At 34.3% G+C, this 25445-nt stretch overlaps 3 protein-coding genes across 5 annotated transcripts; 1 reads left to right on the forward strand and 2 right to left on the reverse strand.

Annotated features, from left to right (window-relative positions):
• Window positions 622-8388, reverse strand: LOC18611954 (aldehyde dehydrogenase family 3 member H1). Its single transcript, XM_007048473.2, has 12 exons — window positions 8231-8388; window positions 6510-6623; window positions 6140-6380; window positions 4868-4936; window positions 4691-4787; window positions 3539-3745; window positions 2826-2941; window positions 2642-2746; window positions 2399-2571; window positions 2226-2316; window positions 1488-1637; window positions 622-1114 (listed from the first exon to the last, which is right to left on the reverse strand). The coding sequence occupies exons 1-12, from the start codon at window positions 8269-8271 to the stop codon at window positions 875-877; spliced, it is 1644 nt and encodes a 547-aa protein (XP_007048535.2). The 5' UTR covers window positions 8272-8388; the 3' UTR covers window positions 622-874.
• On the forward strand, window positions 10813-12154 carry LOC18611955. The gene has a single exon (XM_007048476.2). The coding sequence runs from the start codon at window positions 10936-10938 to the stop codon at window positions 11899-11901; it is 966 nt and encodes a 321-aa protein (XP_007048538.2). The 5' UTR covers window positions 10813-10935; the 3' UTR covers window positions 11902-12154.
• LOC18611957 lies at window positions 15763-20720 on the reverse strand. 3 transcript variants are annotated; one of them, XM_018114106.1, is made up of 5 exons: window positions 20541-20716; window positions 18999-19928; window positions 18727-18890; window positions 17081-17155; window positions 15763-16200 (listed from the first exon to the last, which is right to left on the reverse strand). In XM_018114106.1, exons 2-5 carry the CDS (start codon window positions 19630-19632, stop codon window positions 16084-16086), a joined length of 990 nt encoding a protein of 329 aa, XP_017969595.1. In that variant the 5' UTR covers window positions 19633-19928; window positions 20541-20716; the 3' UTR covers window positions 15763-16083. The 3 variants fall into 3 exon arrangements, with proteins under 3 accessions (XP_017969595.1, XP_007048540.2, XP_017969596.1); XM_007048478.2 differs by having other exon boundaries at window positions 18727-19928; XM_018114107.1 differs by having other exon boundaries at window positions 16150-16231; window positions 18727-19928; window positions 20541-20720.

The raw sequence follows: 25445 nt of genomic DNA on the forward strand, positions 1-25445 counted from the left end.
TAAAATAGTAAAAAATTTGATGATAAAAATATTTTATGAGAAAATATAAATAAATTTTGACTTTTAATTTTTTTGAAAAATATTATAAAAAGGCTTCATCAAAGGTTTACTGTTATTTATAGTATTGAATATATATTAATATAATAATATGAAAGAAAATATATAATATATAATATATTTCAATAAACATGTAAGTATATTAATTTCTTTTCAAAAAATAAAATAAATAATTAGATTTCTTTAAAAAAATAAAAAATTAAATCAATTTTAATATTTACATTATAAGTATTTGATATTAATCATATATTTTATTCTTTATTATCATAAAATTAATAGTTGATTGAAATGCTTTTTATTTAAAAATGCATATATGATTTTATCAATTATATAATAATTAAATATTTTAAATATATTATTTAATCATATATTTTTTATTTAATTAAGTGTATATTTTTATATTGCACTTTATTTTTTATTAATAAGAATTTTTTATGTCATTTTATTCTTTTATTTTTTTCCTTTTTTTTTCTTTCTTTCTTCAATAGCAACCAAAAGCCCTTGAAGGGCTTAATTGACAAACAAATGGCAATTAATTGGACTGTCAAAGGTTAACCAATTAAGTTCTCTAAAAGCTTACTTTTACCTATAGTAAAGAAATAAGAACCATAGGTAAAATTACCTGAGGTTAAAATCAAGAGGTAAAACTGATCACCAAGGAGCAAATGTCAAGTACATACTTGAGTGGTGCAATTAGCACCTTTACAATACACTATATATTCTGACATTCTAACTTCATACAATTACCCAACAGTTCATCTTGAATGCAAAGTAGCTAAGAAATCTTGTATTGAGATAAGCAAATCTGTCTGCATTCTCAGTCTTTAAACCATCCAAGTAAAGCAAGCATAATGTTAAATACGTCGCCACTGATTAAGGCCTTCATTTGTTTTTGCTTTCCTGGTGTGTATGGAGGGTACCTAGTAGGAGATTCTCCTGCGAAACTTCTGTATAAAACTGCCTTATTGTGGCTAAAAGCATCGAAAGAGAATTTACCATGGTATGAACCCATTCCACTTTCCCCAACTCCTCCGAAAGGTAAAGTGGGAACCGTTAGCTGCAAAGTTTGTCATGGACGAGGAAACAGTTAATTAGTTAAAGTATATGTATTGTAACCGGATGCTGACACTGACATGCAATAACCAATGGAAACTAGAAGGATTTGAAAGTCCTACGCAACGTTTGCTGGACTTTTTCCAGTCACTGAATTACCAACAAGCCAATTATTGGACAAAATGTGCCACTAGCTTTCCAATTACTTCATCTAGAACTAGCCAACCATTAAAAGATATGATGTGGATGCCAATTATTGAACTTGGAATTAAGTGATGATGAAGATCCTATCTGAGGCTTGACAGGATGATAAATGAAAATTGGAAAAATGGGCATTTATTGCTTTTCCATATGAATTTCAAGAAGTGAGGAAGTACTTGCAGAATGGTGTCATTAATGGCTATTCCTCCAGCAGATACGTTTTGCACAAACTTCCTTTCGATCTGCTCATCATCACTGAAGAGATATGCAGCAAGAGCTTTTGGCTTTCTGTTTATCATGTCAAAGGCATCCTCCAACTTTTCAACCTAAAACAGGCCATGGAACAAAGTTAGCTGAAAAATACATTGCATCTTGCTCAGGAACAGGCATTTGTTGTAGAAAATGATTAACAACTTGCCTCAGAGATTCTTGAGCAAAACAAAAAAAAAAAAACCACTTGCCTCAGAAATCATGACCTCAAATTAGGGTGTGGATATTGGGAAAACAAAGAATAGAAAGATAGTTCTTTGAACTAGTTATGGTGAAGGAGCTCTACCTTCATTCTTAGAATAGCAATGGGCTTCTTCAACCTTTAGTTGTAGCTTGTATGCCCAAACATGTATTTTATATGCTTGGTTAAGGAAAGAGAAGAAGAGGAAGGGGGGATAGACCAGATTTTAAATATCAGAGTGAACCTTTGTTTTAGATTTTATTATGAATATATGATCAGGGAGCACTAACTAGAGAAAGTAAATAAAAATATTGTGCAGAGAACAGAATCAGAAAACAGTAATCCAGTGTGTTTTTTTCCTTTGACTATTAATACTCGCATTTCAAGAGTTCAAACCATAAGGTGAAAATGTTTGTCTTAAATGATTTTAATACTGTTACATTAACAGAGAAAAGAAACTCACGGTCGTTATGGGAAGTAATGGTCCAAAAATTTCTTCCTGCATTATCCGTGAGTCATCAGGAACGTCCAACAATATTGTTGGAGCTATTTGCCTGCATTACAAAGCCAAAGACTACATGGTGATGACAAAATAGATTGGTGTAGATAATTACAGGTAGCGATTACTAAACTCACAAATGGCTCCTGTCCCTCTGGCCTCCAACAACAATTTTATCAGAGACCTTATCCTCATCCAAGAGATTTACTAGACGCATGAAGTGGAATGAGTTTACAATGCGAGAACGGTCCTTGGATTCCATTGGATCTTTTCCAAAGCATTCCTCCAGTACACTTCTTAGAGCATCTATCTGTTATCAAACATGTTTCAAGACAATGACACTTAAAGTTGACAATTTTATTCCTTTGACAAAATCTTACCAACTGAGGGGCAAAGTCTTTTGTTGTTATAATATAATCAACACCAATGCAAGCTTGTCCATTGTTGCATGCCCACTTGCCTGCTACAATCCTCCTTGCAGTAACCTTATAACGGTTACAATCAGATCAACTGAATAAAATGACAATGGACAGGTAACTTAAGGTAAACAGGAACTACTCTCACTTGTAAATCAACATTAGAATCAACAAGAACCGGGCACTTTCCTCCAAGTTCAAGAGTTACTGGTGTAAGGTGCTTCGCTGCTGCAGTCATCACAATGCGCCCTACTCTCGCCCCACCTGCAACGTAAAGGAATCTGTATTTTATGATTTTATTGCTGGGAATTAAATGAAGTACAAAAAAACAAGAACTTACTAGATGAACGTAAGTTTGAAAGTTAATGCAAAATAAAGGCAGTCCATAGGAATTTTTAGCATCCTGCCAATACATGATGCTTATTGATTCATTTTTATTCCTCCTAACATTGCATGAAAAATAAAGATAATCATCAAGTGTAAGGAGACTTCATACAGTAACAGTTACCAAAGAATTAGGAGAACAATTCAATCACAACTACATCTTCCAATTAAAAGGAACTGCCACATTTTGACACAAAAAGAGTGCTCCTTGAAGCAGTTCGCCCATATTGAGAGCATGACAATGTCTACCATTTAATAGTAGATAAAGGAGTTTAGAGTGATCCGGGGAGTTTGATTGTCAGCTTATAAGTAGAAGTTGGACATATATCCAACCATTAACTAGGCAGACTCAACTAAGTTGGAATGAATTCAAAGTGCACTGCACTATAGTAGACCACGTCTCGGGAAGACTAAAATTATTCCATTGAGGCATCAAAGTTGGAGAAATCACAACATTAGATAAATATAGGGTTAAACCTGTAAAAAAGATCTTATCCCACTTTTGTTCTAATAATGCAGAGGTCTCAGCAACAGCACCCTCAACAACTCTTATGGCAGATTCGTCTGCATATTCTACTAGTAACCTTGCAAGCAGTGATGATGTGGCAGGAGCAATTTCTGATGGTTTAAGGACGACAGCATTACCGGCTGCAATGGCTCCAATCACCGGATCAAGAGACAATACTACAAGATGGAACAACCAACATTTCAGTTTGCACAATATAATAGAAAACATAATAATGAAATAAAAAGGCTGTCTATCATATTATATTTTTTTACAAAAATTTATCAAAACAATGGCTACGTTTCAGAATAATTCCACAGGCAAAGGAAGAATCCTAGTGGCACCTTTGGATTGTTAAACTTTCCTAAATATAGCAGTAGAATCTAAGTTTACCCATCAATACATCATGAAAACAAATGATCTGGAACAAGTTCACCATGTGCAGTTTGATTATAGATTATGTACAGATTTTTCTTTTTTGGAACTTAAGACACCTCCTTTATCAATAAGGATAATGCAGTACATCAACAGCAACGAAAATATATATATGAAAGACCTAAAAAGAGATAATATGGAGCCCCTTATATCAAATTACAGCATAAGTGAGAAAAAAAAAAGGAAAGCGTTTTAAAGCAATGCTACAGCTTCATAAAATTATACAAAAAGACACACCCTACATACTTGCTGACTCGCATACATACATAATTACATTAGATATGAAGCATGTCATCACTATGATCAGTTAAATATCAAAAAAGTGATGGGATAAAAGAAGAATGAATGACAGTACTATTTTGAAAATCCATTAAGATAAACGCCCTAATGATTTTGTAAAAAATGATAATAACAGTTCAATTATATCAAGAGGCAAGCAAGAAAATTGATGTGAGCTTACTTCATTAAGTTATATTGAGTAAAAAGAGGGAGCACGACTAGAAGAAATGTAAAAGAAAAGGCAGATTACTAAAAAGAAAAACACAGAGTGGTTAATTAGGGGAAAAATACTAAGCATAACAAAAAACTGATAATAGATTGTACAGAAAAATTTTAGACAGTGAAATACCACAAAGCAATATTCATTTGAACTATTTCAATTATGTTAAAGCAGCATATAAATAACATACAAAAGGGAAAGTTCCAGGTAGATATGACCAACACAACTCCAAGAGGTTCTGACACAATTTTCGCTGACGATGGATAAGTTGCCATTGAAGTTTCAACCTGAAAAAGTGCTAAGGGTTTTAAGCTAAAAGTAAACAGTAACAATTAGCCTGAAGGTTGGTACTCACAAGAGTAATCACCTTTTTTGGCATCATCCAATGTTTAAGTTCTTTAAGAGCCAACTTACATGAGGATTTTGTCATCGAAATCTGCATCACATAGAATATGAAGTCTATATGGTGCACAGGTCAATTATTCAAAAAAAAAGGCCTGACTTCTAATTTTAGCACATTTAGGTTGATATTCCTGTAAAAATCAAACTATTGTTTGTTGATGGTCTTAAATTATGGGTTACTATTGCTTCTAATTGCTTGAGAGTGATGGCACTAATTTTTATTGCAATAACTTATGAATATAAATTCTGCATTTCCCGAAATTAAACATATTGATGTTTTCTCTATCAAAATTACAACCTTAACTGATAGACCTTACATAGAACCAACTTATTGGTGCTTGTGCAAGAACAATTTGCTAAGGCTCCAATTGGCTGATGCTTTTGCTATTTGCTTTTGTTTTGTATTCATTTTTTAGTTTTTGCTTTTTCCTTTCTATTCATTTTTCGCACATAAAAAAGAACAAAAAACAAAGAGCAAAAGCATCAACCAAATGGAGCCTAATTTATTGAACTACTCAAATGAAAGTCAATTAGAAAAGAATAAAGAAAGTGAAAGAAAAAAAAAACAAACAAACATGTAATATGCTAAAGATGCTAATTTTCAATCATGGATATGCTCTTATGGCTAGATATAAAGGACTTAATTAGAACTCATAAATCCTAAAGCAGAAAAAATTTGAAATGTTTATTACATAATTTCCAATAAAGGAGAACAAGAGGCTTAACAATGGATGGTTATTATAGAACAGAAACATTGTAAACCCCTAGTTTCAGCTAGTAAAAATTAACAGGACTGTCAGTTTCATTCTAGCCCTTGTCATTAGGTAAATTTATTATCTAAGAAGCTGCTATGTGCTCTTCAAGGGAGATAATCAACCAAATGTCACTTCCTTTACCCAAAAAATATTTATGTAAACCCCTCCACATGTGTTAATAGAAATGATAGGACCCAGCAAATAAAAAGTTCTAATCACTTATTCCCTCCTCATGTAAGGTTACAGAGGTGAATGGTTCACAAATTGGTGGCATCTTCTATGCCCAATTTTTATGTAAACTTGACAACTAATAAATCTCACTTGAAAGTGTAAAGCATGCACAAAGTTCGTTTCACAATGAATTGTCAGCTAAAGGCAATACATTAAAAAAAATAGTTGTAACTTGCAACTTGTAAGGTAGATGTAAAAGGGAATGTAAGAAAATCATAAACACAAGCATGGTATTCAATGATGATACAGACCTCTGATATAAAAGCTTCAAGTTCAGGTTTCGATAGGTCCTTATGAAGTGCTTCTATAATCTCCTTCTCCTTTTCATCAATCATCTTTGATATACTTTCCAATTGTGACATTCTCCATTCATAGCTCTTAGTCTTGCCTGAACTAAAGGTTTTCCTGAGCTCCTTAACTAGCACAGCAGCTTTGTCTACATCAAATGTTTGCTTTGCTTCCTCCATTGTTTTTGATAGTGTTGCACAGCAACTTTTTTAGATGAATTAGAAAAAAAAAATCCAAGGAATGCAAGGAGTGGTGCAGATCAAGAAAAGTAAATTAATTAATACACAAGCACAAACATGAGTATAATAAGACAGACAGAGAAAGAGAATTTACTAGTATGAAGAAGGGATAGAACTGGAGAAGGATACTTGGTTGATCTTATATGTATGACGATATGCCAGGGTGTCACCCAGGCCAACACCAACTATACTGCTGGATTTGAAACATCTGAAAATGAGTGAGAAACAAAGCAAAATAATGCATTCAATAAGTATATATTAATATGCAAGAAGACTAAACCAAACACATTTCTAATTATTAGAACCCCTCGTTTAGAGTAAAGACGTCTGAACAAATGGACTCAGGTCATCATTTCTCGGATTTATTGAAACTAGGATTTATCAGAAAGTATGATTACAGCAATGACCTAGTCTACAACTTTGTCACAACTAGTGAAGTTCGCATGGTTTATGCCTTGAATTAAAAGCTTCAAGTGATACACGCAAAATAAAATTGTGCTAATTAGCTTCTGATGAGTTATCTGAGAAAAGTTTAATGTCACCAAATATTATTTTGTTTTCTTGAAAGTCCATAATGACACTACGCCACCACCGCAGCAGCGGGCAGAGTAATGATATCTAAGAAAATCATATACCCATGATAACCATGTGTACTCCAAAATTTTTTACATTATATACAGATGAATCTTCGGATTGAGATTTACAAAGTAAAATCATTTGTAAAGTAGAAGAGAAGAAAATTAGATCACATAGATTGTCAAAGAAAAAAAACTAAGGAATACATGGAATTTGGACAAGGACATGCGCTATTACAAATATTTTGATGATGGAATTTATTCTATTTTGTAAAATGTGAAGGATTGTAGTCCCACTTTTATCCATAAATAAAGAGTCTTGCTTTGCACAGCTTGTATGATATGCCCTTGATTTATATAAGTTCTTAAATTATAGCATGCTTATAAGAGTTTTTTATAAAGCAATAACTCTATTAGTTCCCCCTTACCTCCAAAAAAGAGTCCTTGATGCTTGCTTAACTAGTACAGAGGTTACAAGTTAAGATCCTCCAATTACCTTTCAGCTTGTCAGGAACAAAAAATTTTTTATTTGGCATTAAATTGAATACCTATCCTCTTGCCCCCTCCACAAAATTTCTCGTTGAGAAAGAGACTAGATCTTTTTTTCTTTTTTCCAAGGAAGAGTTAAGATCGTTTAATTGAGCTTCAAACTAGAAATTTGAAGTTTAGTTGCAGTTAGTACATATTGCTGCCTAACCTGAAAAGAATTTACCTTGTGGTTATCAGACCTTATCACTTGACCTCAACAAGACTTGCCTTCTCCTGGCAAGGTTTGGGTTCGGTAAGAACAACCAATAGAAAACTGGGTTTTGGGTATTTCACTGAAACCAAGCCTTGACACGGTTAATAGAGGTAGTGTGAGGAAACTGAAAATCTTCAGGCACTCTCTAATTGTTCTTTCTTTCTAAGCAAAGTTGCAGTCGGCATTAATCTCCCAATTCATTCACTTACAACTAATAATTCACAACCTACCATCCCACATATAGCTGACAATGCAAAACATCACAAAAAAATATGCATAGAAATTAACAGTGAAACTTGCATCATAATTTACAAGCAAACAAACATTTCATCATGAAACAGTGTAACATATTAAGCAAGCATCAAGAAAGCCAAAAGACTAAACCAACAAGGTACCAGCAAAAGAGAGGATTGCTAAAGGAAAAGTACTTGATGTTTCACAGTTGAAAAGAAGACCCAAAAGTTTGGGTTGAAGAAGAAAAATGAGAGGATAAAGCACCTGCCACAGTCTTTGAAGAGGCCAGCAGAGACAATTATCATGGCAGCTAGAGAATCTCCAAGTTATCGGTAGAGAATTTGGTCACTCAAAGTATCCTGGTGGAAGCAAATAAAAATAAAGATCAGGGTTCTTGTTCAGCTGCTTTTTGTGTTTAAATCCGAAAGGTACATGCAAAAACACGTGGCTCAAGCGCTTCCTGTCTCATATCCTTTGCTGCCAACTGAAAAGGGCTACTTCGTGGGGACCACGAGAGACTTTTCACAGCCATTAAAATTTTCTGAGTGCAGGAGATAACGTGTCACTTACCTGATGAACATTAGTATGCTGCCATGTTCAATTGTCGAAAAGCGCCAGAGTCTTAAACAGAAATGAACCCAAACCCAAATCAGCTCTCCCTTTCCCGAGTTGGCCCATATTTGGGGGATATTGCCATTTTGGCCTTGTTTAGTTTATTGTAACAGACAAATCTTAAGGACGTTGATGCTGACAGTCTTGTTCAATATACTTATTAGGTATAGTAAAATATTATAATAAATAATAATATTATATATTGATATAATTTTAATATTTTTTATTATTTATATTACATTAATATCAAATAAATATAAAATAATAAATAATATTTTAATTAATAATAATTTATTTTTTAATAATTTTTAATAATTTAATTGATTCAAAATAAAAATATATGGATTTGATTGAATGTAATGAAAAAATAAAAAAAAATTTAAATTTTTTTAAATAGTTAAATAATGTTAAAATATTATATCTAAATTGTTTATGAAAAAAATATTTTGAAATTTGATACAATTTACTATATTAAACATTTCAAAAAATATATATATATATATGTGATGCACTATAAATATATAAAAAAATATTAAATCACGTCTTGTTATCTTTAAATTTAAAAATAAAGTTTGGGAGCCTATAAATATAAATTAGTACTCATAATACTCTGTATGTAAAAGCTTGTTTAAATTCAATAATTTGAAATTTTCTAATTTTAATTTCATAAATGATTTAATAGTATTAGAATTGCATATTTTCTCAACCATAAAAACTAAATAAAAATAATTACACTCTTACAAAAAAAAAAGTGATGATAAGTAAATTTACTTGTTATCATTTTAATTAAATATTAAATTGATCTAATGAGGTGGAGTTCTTTTTTTGTTTTAATTATATGAAGTTACCTAAGCTTTGCTTGGAAGGATCGATGAAAAAATTGGAAAATTAGAGAAGGACAAAAGTGGAAATGTCATTTTTTTTTTCATTGGTATGCTGAGTAGGAAAGAGAGAAAAAATAAATTTCTTTCCATTCATTCCTTGGTAGATGTTAAAAAAAAGAAAAAAAATGAAAATTATATTATTTTATCATTATACCTTTTATAAATCAAGATAATAAAAAAATCTAAAAAATGATAGACAATTTTGTAAATATTATTTTGAAGATATTGAGAATTCAAATTTTAGAACAAGATGATGAAATTTATAAAAAATATTAATAGGTGCTTATAAATAATTATTAAAAAATATATATTTTATCCTTTAGGGTATCACTTAATTTCGCATGAGTATAAAATGATAAGTAATATTTTAATTAATGATAATTCGTAGATCGTTAATCATAAAAGCCTAGTTGATTTAAAATAAAAATAAAAAGACTTTATTGAACATAATGAAAAATAAGTATTTATTTTAATTTTCTTAAATTATTCAAGGGTTTTTCAAGCATTATGTCAAAGAATTTTGTTATTAATAATTTTTTGGCATAATGCTCAAATAAATCCCTAAACTATTTAAGAAAATTTAAATAAGTCAATATTCTTTTATTGCATTCAATAAAGTCTTTATATTTTTATTTTTTTAAAAAAAATCTTTATATTTTTATTTTAGATCAAATAAGGTCATATGATTAATAATTAATTATTAACTAATTGACATTAATTAAAATATTATTTGTTATTTTATATTCACATGGTGTTGATGTGGAAGGTGAAAAATATTACATTATTATGTTATTATGCTAAATTAGCATGTAACATTATCATTAACTATCATATGTTAGTATGTCACATCATCATAAATTATAACATATGAGTATACCACGACAATGTTGTGCAACATAGAATGATAATGAGTATTTTGATTAAGTCAATCATTAAATATTTATTAGATTTAAAATAAAATAAAATAAAAAAAACTTATTTAATTTAAAATAAAAATACAAGAGCTTGATTTAAAGTAATAAAAGTACAAAAGCTTATTTAAATTTATCTTAATAGTTTAAGAGATTTTTTAGTTATCATGTTTAGATTTTTTTCATTTCAAATTTGGTACAAAAGAACATTAAGTTGAATTTCTTACTAAAAATAAATAACTTAATTAACTTTAACAAGAGAGTGACCTTTCATTAATATATATATATATATATATAATATTATGTATTGGACTAGATCGGCTTGGGCCTAACTGAATAATCTTTTGTGTAGCCCGGTGATTGAAGAGTTAGAAAACGTTGTGGAAGCCCATGGAAATTAAGAGCAGGACTGTGGAGATGGGAGCAAGGTAAAGGAAAGGGCAAAATTGAAAGGCAGCAGGCGCAGAAGAATCGACAGTTTGTAGTCATGTAACCAAAAGTATCAAACTGGATCTTGTTTTCTTTAGCAGACCAGTCAAGATTTCAAAAGAACGAAAGAACGATGCCTTATTTATTACTCACTCAGAAGCCAAAGAAAAAGAAGAGAAAAGAAAAGATGCTCCCACTAAAGCTGGTACGAGAGGCCTTCACCCAACACCCTCTCCTTCTCTCCCAGCATCACCATCGCCATCATTCCAAGTCCGACCTTGAAGATGATGATGATGAAAACGATGCCTCCAAGCCCAGCATTTACAACTTCTATTATTATTCCTCTAAATCAACCAAACCCAGAACCCCCAAATCCAAAACCAAGCCCAAGACCCCACTGCTCCTCTTTCTCCCTACCAAAGAAGTTATCTGCGACACATTTAGGTTAGCGACCATAGCCAGAGAAATGGGCATGGATTTCAACCCGACCCCTTCCCTTTCTCACATCGTTTTCTCTTACTCTTCTTCCTCTCCCTCTCCCTCTCCTTCTTCGTCTTCTGCTTCTTCTTCTTCAGCCTCTTCCTCTGCCTTGTCTCTCTCATCTTCGTTTTCCATGCCTTTACCGCACGGTGCCGTTTTGGTTTCCTTCCCTTCACTCTCTTCCTCCTCCCTTTCCCATCTTCGTTCCTTTGTTTCCCTCTCTAAAGGCCTTTTCAAGCTCGTTTTTATCTCCTCGGGCTCTGATTATGATGCAAAATTTGATGATTCCCGCAACTGGGATTGCTGCTCCATTTCTCTGTTTCAAAGGCTGACAGGTGATAGGATAGAATCCATGGATGCATTTTCAAGGGCTTTGGCTGGAATGGGATGGACCCTTTTCAATACAAGGAAAAACCCATCTCTAAATTCTGCTAATCCCGCTACCAAATCGGTTTACTTGTTCAGGAAAGTAGATTCGGGTCGGGTTCGGGGAGGGAGAGGGAATGGAGAGTGCAGGATAAGAGAGCTGAGGTTGCCTTCATTGGATTTCAGGAATGCCCCTTTGAAGATTTTGCAGTATATTGTTTTGATGACTGATGATGTTTTTTATCTTGGGTAAAAAAGAAAAAGAGGACAAAGGAAGAAGAAAGAAATGGGGTATGTTTTTTTTTTTGTTACTTATTTTTACTTTTACTGCCTTAATTTTTCTCTTTTATTTTTGTTAATTTATGTATATGTTTGTTGTACTTCTCCAGAAATTAGTAAATTACTAATGTTAAAACAATTTCGTGAAATTTACCCGATGACTTCTTTTATAGGTAAGGAAAATGTTAACAAGTGCCTATTAACACTGGTTAAGGTCTTGTTTTTGAAAGATCCCTGTGGTTCATTCATTGGTCTTACTTAAGTTCAATGAGAATAGTGCATAATTAGAAATAGTAGACTTCAGTTCTTCAATAACCTGTTACATGGCTGCAATGTGCTCACGAAAATGGACCACAATCAAGCTCAGATCAGGCCAGCGAATGAAGTTTTTGTTAGTGCCTTTTTCAAGGTAAAATTTGATTCTTGAAAAGAAGTTTATGAATGTCTTATGAAGGATGCATTCTACCAAAAGGAGGTACTAAGAGTTAGACCAAATCTGCTAATGAATTTTAACTGTTGGGCTTGCTCTGAAGAAGTGATAGATTGTACAGCTTGGAAACTTTTGGAGTTTAAGGTAAAGTGGCTTGTTTATAAAATAGGAGACATGTATGGTGCCAGAACAACAAGCATCTCTAGGTTCTTTTGAGTGGTGCTTAGGAACTAGATAAGTTGAACGATCCATCTGATGGTTGTTAAAAGTAGAAACAGGCATAGCATCAAAGATGAGATCTTCCTGATGGTTGCATAACATAGTGGAATCATGGACACTACTTCTTGTTGGGAGAAAATCCTCAAGATAGAGTAAAAGATAAACATTTTGTATGGCAATGTCAATAGGGAAGCTAAATATCTTGTATGGCAATGTCAATAGGAGAAGCTAAATTCTTGTACAGCAATGTCAATGGGAAACTACATTTTGAACAGTAATATTAATGCGACTGGTTGGCAACCTACTTTTACTAAGTATATAATAGGATAGCTGTTGTAGTAATAGTGGAAGCATATGCTGGAAGTGTCAAAGAAGTAAATGAATTCCAAAAAATATTGTTGTTGCACGTATTTTAAGAGCTCTAGTTCAAGAACAGCTTGTTTGCCTATGGCTTAGAAACTGATTAGATATAATTTAGAGACTGATGCTTTTCGAACTTCAAACTGCAAGGTCTTTTCTCTGCTTCCTCAGGTCAGTGGAGCATGACTTAAGTATGTGTTTCTGCCTCTGTGTGTGTGTGTGTGTTGGGTTTTTTTGGGGGGGGGGGGGTGTGTGTTGTCGATATGCATTCATCTTGAGCCAAAAAGCATTACTAGATATGAAGCTGTCTGTTACTGTTTTTAAAAATTACATAATTAAGGCTATGCTGAACTAGATGATAAAATGGGCTGAGTTCTAGGAGAATTTCAAAGGGAATGATGAGCAGGAGAAGGAATAGCTGCTGATTTTGATGGAGGGAAATAAGAGGCGATCAAAAAGGGAAATTTTTCTCAAAATAGCTATTCAAAGAAAAAGAGCTCAATCTTGCCATTGCTGAAGAAACTGGTAGAAACAGATCATTATTAAGAACTTAAATGTGGATCAAAGAGTTCAAAAGGAAATACTTGGATAAACTCTCCATTTTAGGTTGAAAATAAGGATGGTTCAGGAGGAATTCTAGGATCATCTGGGGAAAGGCTGTGTTTTTTTTTTTCTATCATGATGTAGAAATATGTTAAACTGAGAGGCAGTCACATGGTTGTTTAATTGCTGATGATCTTGAATAGGGGGATTATTGCCTCCCTGAAGACTTAAGAAGATTGTGGAGGAAATGTTTGATTTGATGCTATTTTCTTTGGGTTCCATTCATCTGTGTGCAAGGGTAGTTGACCATGAGCTCCCAATGAAACCACAAGCTTTAGAGAAGGACAAAATTGTAGAATGTTTATATCTTGTAATGGGGATATAAGTTCAAACCACAAGACACAAGCGCAAGTTATGCACTATCTTGCATATTGCATGTACACAAGCACATACAGTTGGATCTTCCAATTAATGGAGAAGTTTAGCCATGGAATTTGTCTTTTAGGTGGCATTTTCACTTCAATGTGTAGCAGTTGTACTTAATCCTCATTTTCATATGGCTCTAATATGAAGTTGGACATAACTATCGTATATGCTTAATTTCAAGAAATTTGACATGTTGACTAGAAAGGATCAGGCTGAACATTCGGGGAGGCTGAGTTCTATACTCAACTCCATTCCTTTTATGAGTTTGAACTAGAAACAAGCATGGTTCACTTCCTAGAATATGACGTCTTTAACGTCTATTTTGATATATTAAGTTTCCTCGAGACTTAAGAATATGATCAAAGGGTTGACCATGTTGTAATTCTAGGATTTGCATTATAACTTACCAAGCAAGATGCTTTGCTCATGGTACAGTAAGTTTTAACATCCACTACAATAGTCAGCATCACATTCATGGACACTTGATCTTACTTCTAATCTCCATTAAATAGTTCATTTTTGTTTATGCTCCTCAAGCCAGACTCTATTGAGAGTCCATTGTTTCTCAATTCTCTTCATAGTCTGCTTATATTGTCTGTAAAAAGAATTTAGTTATCGGCTCAGACTTCCTAGTAAATTTTGGTCAGCTTACTGACAATGAAGTCACTGTTTTGGATGACCCTTCCCAGGACTGAAACATTTTTTTTAGCAGATGCTAGAGCGGTTTATTTTTTTTCTTTTTTGGTAGCTTGTGCAGTTTGGGTATTTCCAGCATCTTTGGTACCCAAAAACAAAGGCACTTGCGTATTTACCTTGTCTTTTCAAGCCATATATAGCAGCTATTTGGAGTCTAGAGCCAATTTTTTGGCATTGCAGGGTAGTGATAGATGATGTTAAGGATATAGTTTTGCGTTGTAGGTCTTGTTCTTTCTCCCATCCGCAGACCTCTAATGGTTTGGCCTAAGCATGAGCTCATCTACGTTGTGATTAAGATGGAATTAGAGTTTGGAGGTTTACCGTACCTGATGAGGGCCTCCCTTCTTCTGTTATGATTTAATGGTTTAAATGAATTTGCCTTTTATCCTAAAAAAAAAAGGGCAATTGATCTTTAGTCCAATAGTAAAATTGCATGTATTATTGATTCAAAAGGTTAGTCCCACCCGGTTGACATAATACTGTCAGCCTTGAGCTTTTGTTTTTGCGTAAATTTATGCTCGGCTTGAAAATAAAATCCAGCTATTTGAACTCAATTGGATTAAATCTCAGTTATTGTTGACTCAATTTGACTCGTGAATCACTTGAATTTGAGTGTAAAATTATATCAACTTTGGTCTGAGCAGCTCGAGTTTGAGATAATCTTGATAGTGAATAAGTCAAGCCGCGTTAAGTAGCTTTAAGTAACCATTCTTTTATGAGTTAGCTGTCGGAATGAAGTCAATTGACCGGAAATGCTACCGCGTGCTCATGGAGTGAGATGAAATAATGGATGACGGAACAAGAAAATGAATCAGTCTTGAAAATTTTGCCACATAAAATGTTTCTCAGACTTTTAACAGTCAATCAGTAACCAGTAATATGTGTTTACCTCTAAGAGTGTACTGAGATTTCGTTCTCTTCCTCTTTCCCCTTTCTGTAACTTACAAAAATGGAGTGACCAAATACAGTACTGTCTCAACAAAAAACAAGTTTTCTGCATCCAAGCATTTGGCAACAAGTTTTCTGTTTATAAATATTTAGCTTACCGGTTGATACATGATTCTCGAACTCCAATCCCCTTCTCTCAATTAAAAAAGAAAGGCAAGTCTTTCATTTCCGGGAGGCAAGAAATAACAAAGCTCCTCAGCCAAGCAAGAGTACTAGAAAGCAGCAAATGACAGGCATATATTTATATTAAGATGCAACGGATATCGACCTACATTCCATTCAGCAATCAGGCATATATTAACCCAACACACTTTAGATTACCTTCGAGGGCCAATTAGGCTAACATCATTCCACACACAATGTTGCCTGACGCACACCTCATTGCAAAAATGCAAACCCCAAAAGGCATGATCTATCAAATTGAATTGTAACTGCCATTCATTAAGTCTAGTAAAATCCAATTCTCTCAACATCTACTATTTGGCAGCAAAAAAGAATATAATAGTGAATTTATATGCATCATATATCAACAAATCATGTTGTATGAGCACCATGCGTTCTTGAAGCCCATATACCAAACACGAGAAACCAGAAGACAAACAAGATAGCCCAGTAGCGCGCAGGTCCATACTTAATCCTTGTCAGCACAATCTGCAAGTTCCAGCCAAAACATTATCTAAAACTGAAATAAGGATAAAAAATAAAAATAAAAAGATAAGACTATGAATGTGATTATCTCAAGCAAATGAACCAGAAGAGGAACAGAAACTCAGAATTTAACTGCAATACTGAACCTGCCACACAAAAGCCTGAAGAGAATAAATTTCCTTAGATATACAAAAGAGCAATGTCTTCCTGTACTTGTTACTTTGCTTCTCTATACTACTATTTCAGATCAAACTCAGAATTTAAGGTAAAGATTATGAGACTAATAGTGCATGCCTTACATGAATGCCATGCCTATCGTGAAGATAGAGCAAAAGCATAAAAATTTTTTGTTAAGATAGCTGCTATTTCAAGCAGCAAATAACCTTCTCAGTTGGCTTACACTAGCCTCAAAAGGACTCCAAAAGATGCTAAATTGCAGATTTGAAACTACACAAACAACAAAGAGAGATAAACAGCAAGCAGTACACAGCCAATAACACTAAACTTTCAACCTCAGGTTTGACCAGAACTATGGGGATACTATTGCAAAATGAAAATGAAAAACTTATCCAGATTTTAAATATACAACATAAACCAAGAGAGAATGTAATTCTTAATGGTTTTCTAAATGCAATGGCCTTCTATATAAGTACCAACATAAATTTAATAACAGTCACATGAAGCACAGTAAACAAATACTTGCCAGGATGGCAAAAGCAAAAGACTAGCTGAAAGTCTAGATCTATTAGCTTGTCAAGGACAGAAACAAAAAGAATCAATCAAGTATCAAAATCTTACATACAAAATATGTATATTTAGTCAAATCAAATGCAAATGAGTTTAGTAAATAAACAACTAAAGAAATAGTATCCAAGTTACTCACAAAGCGAAAGAAGACCACAACTGTTAAGGCACAAATGCCTCCCAAGAGAATATGAAGACCACTCCTAGCCGTTTTCTGCAATAAAAAGAAAGATAAATTAAATAAAGCACATAATAACCCTGATGACTAAATGCATACTTGTAATAAAAAAAAACAATGTTTTAACTATGTTGATAAAATTTCCATTGACAAGAATATGTGGGGCCGAGGAATCTAATGGTGCTGCACAAATGCAATTACTAGAATATATATATATATATATATAGGGGGAAGAGTATTATCATTCCATTCAATCAATATGTATATAAAAGGAAAAGTAAAATAGAATTGTTCTCTGCATTCATGATTTTGGTTATCAAGATAACAACAGGTCCTATACAGTTTATGAACTTAAGACACTTTATGAGGCATTGAAAATAAATGTGCACTTCTACCCTGGGAATAACCAACAGTCAAATCATTCCTAAGACCACTAAAAGTCCTCAAAATATTCATGGTGCAGCGGTTATGGCTCCTGCTACAAAATAGTGTTGGCCAATATTTATTGGGAGATGGAAGATCCTAGACCACCAGATCTTTAAACCATTTCTAACATGCCAAAAACCTCACCTCAATTCACATAGTTTTACTTGAAGAAAAGGAGATAAAGAACCCACTAATAACACAGTTTATGTTTTCACAAGTTCAGCCATTACCGACAAAAGATGCCAATATGACTCAAAATGAGACATCTGAATAGATTTGGATACCAAAATTTGCCCACAACCACTGAATTGCCAATTCTAGGTACCAGTGTGGGCCTGGATTGACACGTGTAAAAAGAAAGAATATGCATTAATGTGTCCCTGCCCTATCAACAAAATCTATATCCTCATATCATCCATAAAATACCCACCCCAAATCCTGTATCTACATCAACAATTCACAGCCTTCTTTAAGAACCTCACTGTTAAAAGTCTTTGGAAGCTAGTTTACATTCGATCTGTATATTAATATAGGTCTTTCCATCCATATACCATAGTCCAAAAGAAAATACCACATTAATGACAACTCTAAACCATCATCAAAAACTATTTATTAAGCAGACAAACAAGCAGATTTAATCTAACATTTGATATAAAAGAATATCATAACACACACAACATTTCTAATTACCCTTTAAAAGGACATAATAATAGAGTTTAATAATGTGTATCAACCCCATCACTTTAATGCAATAGATAATCTCTTCTCTAGAACAAGAGACAATACAACAATTATAACAGAAGCAACATTTAACAGTAAACAGTGTGACAGCAAGCATCAGTTGATAGCGATACCATGATTTGAATAGAGAAAGTTGATAAAAAATGAGTAACAAGCTTCCAACCCAGTGTCGAAAAAGATTGCTTGAGTATCAGACAGAAATAATTCCACTCTTACAGACCTCAAGTAATTATACAATCATCACTTCTCATGCTGGTTTATAATTGGAACAATATTAAATTTCTAAAATTTTTCATGCTCTAAGAATACAGTGAAAGGTTTGGCAATTACAGCAAGCTGATATTTTTAAATATTGGATTTTTTTATAAACATTGGAAAAACAAGAAGCAGTAGTTCCCTAGCTTGCCTGAGAAGTTATATGAGCATTTACTACAAAATACCTTTCCAACACGAGGAGCAATGAGCCATGCGAGTGTAACAGTAAGTAGACCTGTCGCAAGCAGAATTCCAGTACCTTCCACAGCCCATTTGGTTGCAGGATTTTCAGTGGGAGCAACTTCTTCAGTGAAAGTATTAAGGGGTTGTTCAGAAACAGCCTGTGAAACTGCAGCAAAACTGTTATTATTGTTATTATTACTGTGTGGACTGAACCACAATGAAATCTCACTTAGCCGTTGCCTCCGTATAGCAGCAACGGCATCAGGGTCTACACCTGAACTTGTATGAACTTGGGCAGGATTGGGATCTCCACTAGCAGTCCTTTCTCTCAGTGCTTCATAATCCTTCAAAGAAACCACAACTTTCTTAAAGTCAGAAGTCCTGATATTTTTTGCAGGATTACCGCAGATTTCGCAAACAGTAGATCCATGACTAACAAACCACTTGAGAGCACAAGCATAATGCACTAGAGCAAGATCATTTTTGCAAGAACAACCAAGTTCAATTAATGCGTCATGATGATGACATGAGCCTATTTCTAAATCAGTACTACAGATGAAAACCTCTCCCTCAGGGCTAATGAACTCAACAAACCCAGATTCTCTTCCAACACTCTTAGCATGGGAAAAATCACTTTCAACATCTTTTGGAATTCCATTGCTATTAGGCTTAGCTTCTGCATTGCTTTTAACCGCTTCTGGTAAGGGAGGAGTGATGCCCAAAAATCCTAACGCAGCATCCCCTCTTTTATCAGATTCAACACAGTGGCACACGCGACAAGTAGCCAAACCTGCCTCCTTGTCTCTACTGCATTGCGAGTAAGTCCCAGAATCATCACTGTCAGCATTTGGGCAACTATCATTGCTAACACCTCCATTGACTGCATGTGGCAAACTTTCCTTACTCATCGTGTATCAAATAGAATTAAATATAATCTCTTCAATTACAGCAGCATATTACTTTGATGCATCATCTTAATCTTCCATGAGGCCAATCTCCCCATTGTGAGTTGCTAAGCAACTGAAAAAAAGCAACACTACCTCCATACAAAACAGACAGTTCACAACCACTTGCACTCCATCGAAGAATGGTGCTTTGTTGTTTTAGCATAATCCAGGGCCTTAATGCAAGATAGAAACAAGGAAAAAGTACTCGAGCAGGACAGCAGATAAAATTATCTGACAATCTTTTTCATGATAGGTTCCTGGTTCACAATAGTACAAATTCACACCTTATGTTACCAATAATAAAACATGTAAATGCACGAAAACAATAGAACATCTAAAAGTTTATCCTTCGAAATGAATAGGAAAAACCATAACTGCAATGGGTGTTAAATCCATTATCTTGTTCAGCTGATAATGTAATGGATTAAAAACAATCAATAATAATAACAAACATAAATGATCAAATAGAATCAATTTAAAACACAAGATTTCCTCAATTAGTCAAATACTCAAATCTTACTGTTAAAAAAAGGTACCTTACTCACACTTGGGGCAATTAGGCCAATTGAGATACAAGAAATGATATGAAAAATTAAAGACCTAGGAAAGATACTTTAATAATTGAAAAATGCTCAAAGTCCAAATTCAATCAAACCCAAAGCAGCAATTCAATTAACATAATAAGCACGCATGAGAAAGAAAAAAAATCAAACAAAAGAATCATAAATTTAACACGCAATTGAAAGCCCATGAACAAATTTATTTCACAAATATTTATTAAAAAAAAAGCAAATAGTAAAACCCATGAAAGACCAAGAAATCCTAGATCATGGAAAAGGTGAGGAAGCAAGAGGAAAAATAAACCGAACCTAGAGTAATTGAGGTGGATCAGGGAAAAGCGTCAGTAGAAGAGGAGTGAGGAGTAAGGCGGAGGGAGTTTTGTTGGGGAATGGATGTGACGAAGCGAGTGTGGGGCTGCTGGCCTCTACAACTATAATGCTCTCTTCTTTTATGGGCTTTGCGCTGCTTCATCTTTTTGGTTTAGGACTGTCTTTCCCTTGTATTTTGCTTTCCCGTATAGAGTGTTACTCACTTTCACATTTTATTTTTGTTTTTATGTACCATCAATAAATAAAATATTATTATTTATTTAATAAATAATTTTTTAATTTAAAACTTTTTAAAAATAAATATTTATAATTTAAAAATATTTATTTAAAATTTTACTTTTTGATATTTAATTTTTATATAAATATGAAATAAGAATGATATATAAATCTTATAGTATTTGTAGATGGGTTCTTGTGATAGGGAGAGGAAGCATCACAAATAAATAAAAAGATTTACTAGAGGCGACAAAGAGGAAAATCGGAGCAATTTTTGAAATACTAAGTGTCATGGTAAGTAAGAAAGAATAAGTAGAGAATGAGGGTGTGAAAGATAATTAGAGGGAGAAGTTAGGAAGAAGCTCTGGGTGAAAATCTTATAACGCTAGAAAAGTGAAAATCTCTTGAATGAATTGTAAAGGTTTTATATATAGTATTAAAAATGATGGTTACTCAATAATAGATTTTAATACACGTAATGAATAACGTTATTAAAAGGAGCTTTAATATTACGTGACCATTACTAAGTAATGATATTAAGTAACGGTTAGAGAAATTCATTATGGGAAATTTTTTTTTAGACCTTAAAAATAACGTGTTTTTATAAATAAGCTTCCAGATAATTTTAACTATTTTTAGTTACAAGAATAGATTTTGAGACAAAAATACCCTTAATGAGCAATTTTCTTTAACGCGCACTCTCAAACAGGTGAAAATGGAAAAACAAATACGTAAAAAATTTGCAAACATCTAATTTTGTGCAAAACATCCATTTTTTTTCGTGAAGCTTGGGCAAAACAAAATAATGTTGCATGAGATGGTTTTTCAGAGATTTAAGACATGGCATTCAGATAATAAAAGAAGAGTGATATTAAACCGAACGAGGAACCGATCGTGATGAATCGAAAGCTTGGAGAATGATGTAAAATCAAAATCCTTGATATGGTGGTGAATCGAAAGGAGAAAGATATGAATCCATAGCATGAAATGGTCGTGCTACAGCAGGCCATATGTGAGATGGCTGTGGTAGGGCAGGGTTTAGAGTTTGTGAAACGGTATGTTGGGAATATGTGACACAACATAACGGGAATGTGTGACATGATTGTGACACGACAGGGTTTAAAGTTTGTGACACGACATGGTTGGAATGTGTGACATGGCAGGGTTTACAGTTTGTGACACGCAATGGAGGGAATTTGTGACACGTCAACGTTCAGAGTTCGTGACACGTAATGGAGGGAATTTGTGACACGTCAGCGTTCAGAGTTTGTGACACCCCATGAAGGGAATCTTTGACACGCCAGCATTCAGAGTTCGTGACACGCCATGGAAGGAATTTGTGACATGCCTGTGTTCAAAGTTTGTCAGACTCCATGGAGATCCGTGACACGGCAGGGTTTAGAGTGCGTGACACGGCATGGCAATTTATGCGTGACACGACATGGTTTGAAAAAGGAAAAAAAAGCGGGCAAATAATGAGGAAACCGATTGGACTTCAACTAAATGAATTCAATAAATGAATATTTATAGAGGAAATTGTGAGGCCATTTCATTTCAATTAAATATTTTCCAAAAATCGCAAACGTTTGTGTGAAAAGGTTCATTCCTCATTCCCAAAGATACCAGAGTGTTTGACTTTCTTCTTTGCAAGCTTGACGACACCACAACAACAATGTCAATTATCAGTGAAGAGGTCATTCAGTCTGAAAATAAAACTTTTAAAACTTTCTTCTATTCATTGATTTTTTGTTGGGTTTGTGTGATATGTTCGTGTTTTTTCAATCTTTTTCAATTGTTATGTTTAAACTGTTTTCTTCCCAACTTTATGGTCGTACCAAAGTTTTAAACTACAACAGATATGGCGTGTAGTGGGTAAACTGCTTTTTGGGGTTTTGAGTGTGTCACAACATTGGTTATTTTAAGGCAGTTCGTGTAACGAGTCAGTAATTACACTGATTGACGTATCACACACCACAAGTATTTTAGGCCAGTTCGTGTAAAGACACAGTAATTATAGTGATTGGCATGTTAGCGTTGGCGTGTTATAACATTTGACTTGATACGCATGGTGTGTTACAATATTTTACGTTATATGCATCGCGTGTTACAATATTTTACGTTATATGTATGGCGTGTTACAACATTTTACGTTATATGCATGACGTGTTACAACATTTTACGTTATATGCATGGCGTGTTACCACATTTTACGTTATATGCAAGACGTGTTGCAACATTTTACGTTATATGCATGGCGTGTTACGTTATATGCATGGTGTGTTATCACATTTTACATTATATGCATGGCGTGCTACCACATTATGGGTTAACTCACTCGTGCATGTGTGCCATGTTTTACAGATGCAGTCCAGACAGTATGAGGATCTTGACAATTTGCTTATTGTGCTGAGGGAGAAGTGGGCGTTCAATGTCACTATTAACACCCATTGTAAGTGGTCGTAACTGTATTACATCAACAAGACCCTTCAAGAGAAAGGGGAGTACGATGCAGTGAAGCGTACATGCTTCGGAATGCTGCTGGATGTATATCCACAAGGCTACTTCTCCACTAGTCTCCTACATAACATAATGATCTGTCGAATCACTGTAACAGATTCATTGGAGCATGAGTTATGGTTAGCCATTGGGAAAAGCAAAGTGTGTATATCAAAGCAGGAGTTCTGCTTTATCACCGACTAAAGTTTGGTTGAATGCCAAATGTGTTCAGATAACCGTACGAGGTTATTACGATAGAATTCATGCGCAATACTGGAACGGGCAACAGAGCGTTAAGCTGCTAGCCTTGCTTCATACGTTTCACGGAGGTAACTTTGAGCGACTAGGAGATACGACCAAGATGGCACTCATCTTGATCGCGAATAACATTTTATTTGGTCAAGACTATCGTAGACGGGTGATGCCTTGGCTCTTGTCGTTGGTGGAAGACATTGATGCTTGGAATGCCTTCCCATGGGGTCACTACGTTTGAAGGCTGATGTTGAACTTCTTTTTGAAGGGGTTCGAAGTGCTTTCCTCGAAACGTGCAGAAGGATCGTTTAGGGTACAACATTTAAGGATTCGCGTGGGTGATACAGGTACTATCACGTAACATTTTTCATTTTCCTTTTGACATAATAATTTATGGTTGCAATCGTTTATCATTTACGATCTGATAATGGTTACATTTGACTTGCAGTTTTGAGCAATTGAGGTAATTTCGGCTTTGCGAAAGATAGTTGCCTCCTCTGCTCCGAAGGACGTCTACCCATGAATGTGCAAATGGCAATACAACCAGAAGCCAAAAGACTTCTACATGGCAGTTGAGATGTTGGAGTCATCTCAGCAGGTGAGTGAACAACTACTAATTTCTACTGTGAATTTGTATAATAATCTTTCCTAAAATTTAATCATAATCCCTATTTTGTAGTTGTGGGCAATGAAGACCTTGGAGCCCAACTCGGATGAGGCTAGCCGGGGATTATTTTGTGGACATTGATGTCCCGTTATCTAAGGGCCATTAATATGTGCCAATAAGGCACATAGAGGATCGGGCGGACTGGAGCTTAGGTGCAAGGGAAAAGAGGAGAAACTTGAAGCACAAAAGAGCCACTGGTTTTATGAAGCGGAGGCGTACCACTATTGCTGTCGTCGATGAGCTGTCGATTTCCAAGTTGATGAAGGAAGGTGACGACCATGGCAATGGCAGTGAAGAGCTGGTAAGCACGGTTTTAAAGGTTTGTGTTCAACAATTGCATATGTGATTATCGAATAATATATCTGTGTTTGTAGTTGGACCATGCAACGACAACTTCACAACTACTGATAGGTCTTTCTCAGACTCACAATGCTAACGAGGAGCATGTAAGGATGGTTATAACGATTTGTGTTTAACAATTTCATATGTGATTATCGAATAACATATTTGTGTTTACAGTTGGACCATGCAACGATAGCTCCTCAACCATTAAGAGGTCCTCATCAGACACACAGTGCTAACAACCCATCGATAAGATCGGTTCTAACAGTTTGTGTTCAACATTTCTACATATGTTTATCGAGTAACACATTAATTTTTGTTATTGCAGTTGAAGGAGGCGACCATAGCTCTTCAACCACAAATCAGTCCTACTCAACCGTAAAGTGGTAACGAGCTGCCTATAAGGATATTAAAGTTCTAACGGGTAATTTTCAACAATTCCATATATGATTATTGAATAACATAGTAATATATGTTATTGCAGTTAACCCATTCGACAAGAGTCAATGACGGAGTAGTCACGAAGCGTCAGCTGCGATGGATCATGCACTAGTATAAAAAAGATATGTCGAAGCTGAAGGCTTTCAATTCAGTCATTGACTCTGGTGAAGCAAACGTTTGAGGATTGTGTCATTGCTCGGATTCTAGACGGCCTAAAATCACAGGTACGTTATTTTATCTTCGCTCATATATTGGTCGTTTACGTTTAGTAGGTGTAGCTCTATTTTTTGTTCTTAGTTTATGGTTTGTGGTATTATATGAGCTAATGGATTTTTTCATTTGTCTCGTTCTGTAAGGCGATCATTCATCTCATGGTGCTGGTGAAGACCACGATGAACTTGGTGTGCACATTCACAATGATGCTACTGGTGTTGATGGATACCTTATTCTTGAGGTCGATACGGTTATCG

This window comes from Theobroma cacao, chromosome 1 (assembly GCF_000208745.1).
Source record: "Theobroma cacao cultivar B97-61/B2 chromosome 1, Criollo_cocoa_genome_V2, whole genome shotgun sequence".
Classification (NCBI taxonomy): domain Eukaryota; kingdom Viridiplantae; phylum Streptophyta; class Magnoliopsida; order Malvales; family Malvaceae; genus Theobroma; species Theobroma cacao.

Bases quoted from the DNA above. Each gene is read 5' to 3' on its own strand.
- LOC18611957 (XM_007048478.2), bottom strand. From the start codon at position 19,632: ATGAGTAAGGAAAGTTTGCCACATGCAGTCAATGGAGGTGTTAGCAAT. The intron at 17,156-18,726 runs GTATTTTGTAGT...TTTTTATTGCAG, and splicing joins TTGCTCCTCGTGTTGGAAAG to AAAACGGCTAGGAGTGGTCT. The intron at 16,201-17,080 runs GTGAGTAACTTG...TGGAACTTGCAG, and splicing joins TTGTGGTCTTCTTTCGCTTT to ATTGTGCTGACAAGGATTAA.
- LOC18611954 (XM_007048473.2), bottom strand. From the start codon at position 8,271: ATGATAATTGTCTCTGCTGGCCTCTTCAAAGACTGTGGCAG. The intron at 6,624-8,230 runs GTGCTTTATCCT...ACTCATTTTCAG, and splicing joins CTCTTCAAAGACTGTGGCAG to ATGTTTCAAATCCAGCAGTA. The intron at 1,638-2,225 runs GTGAGTTTCTTT...GGCCTGTTTTAG, and splicing joins CATTACTTCCCATAACGACC to GTTGAAAAGTTGGAGGATGC.
- LOC18611955 (XM_007048476.2), top strand. From the start codon at position 10,936: ATGCCTTATTTATTACTCACTCAGAAGCCAAAGAAAAAGAAGAGAAAA.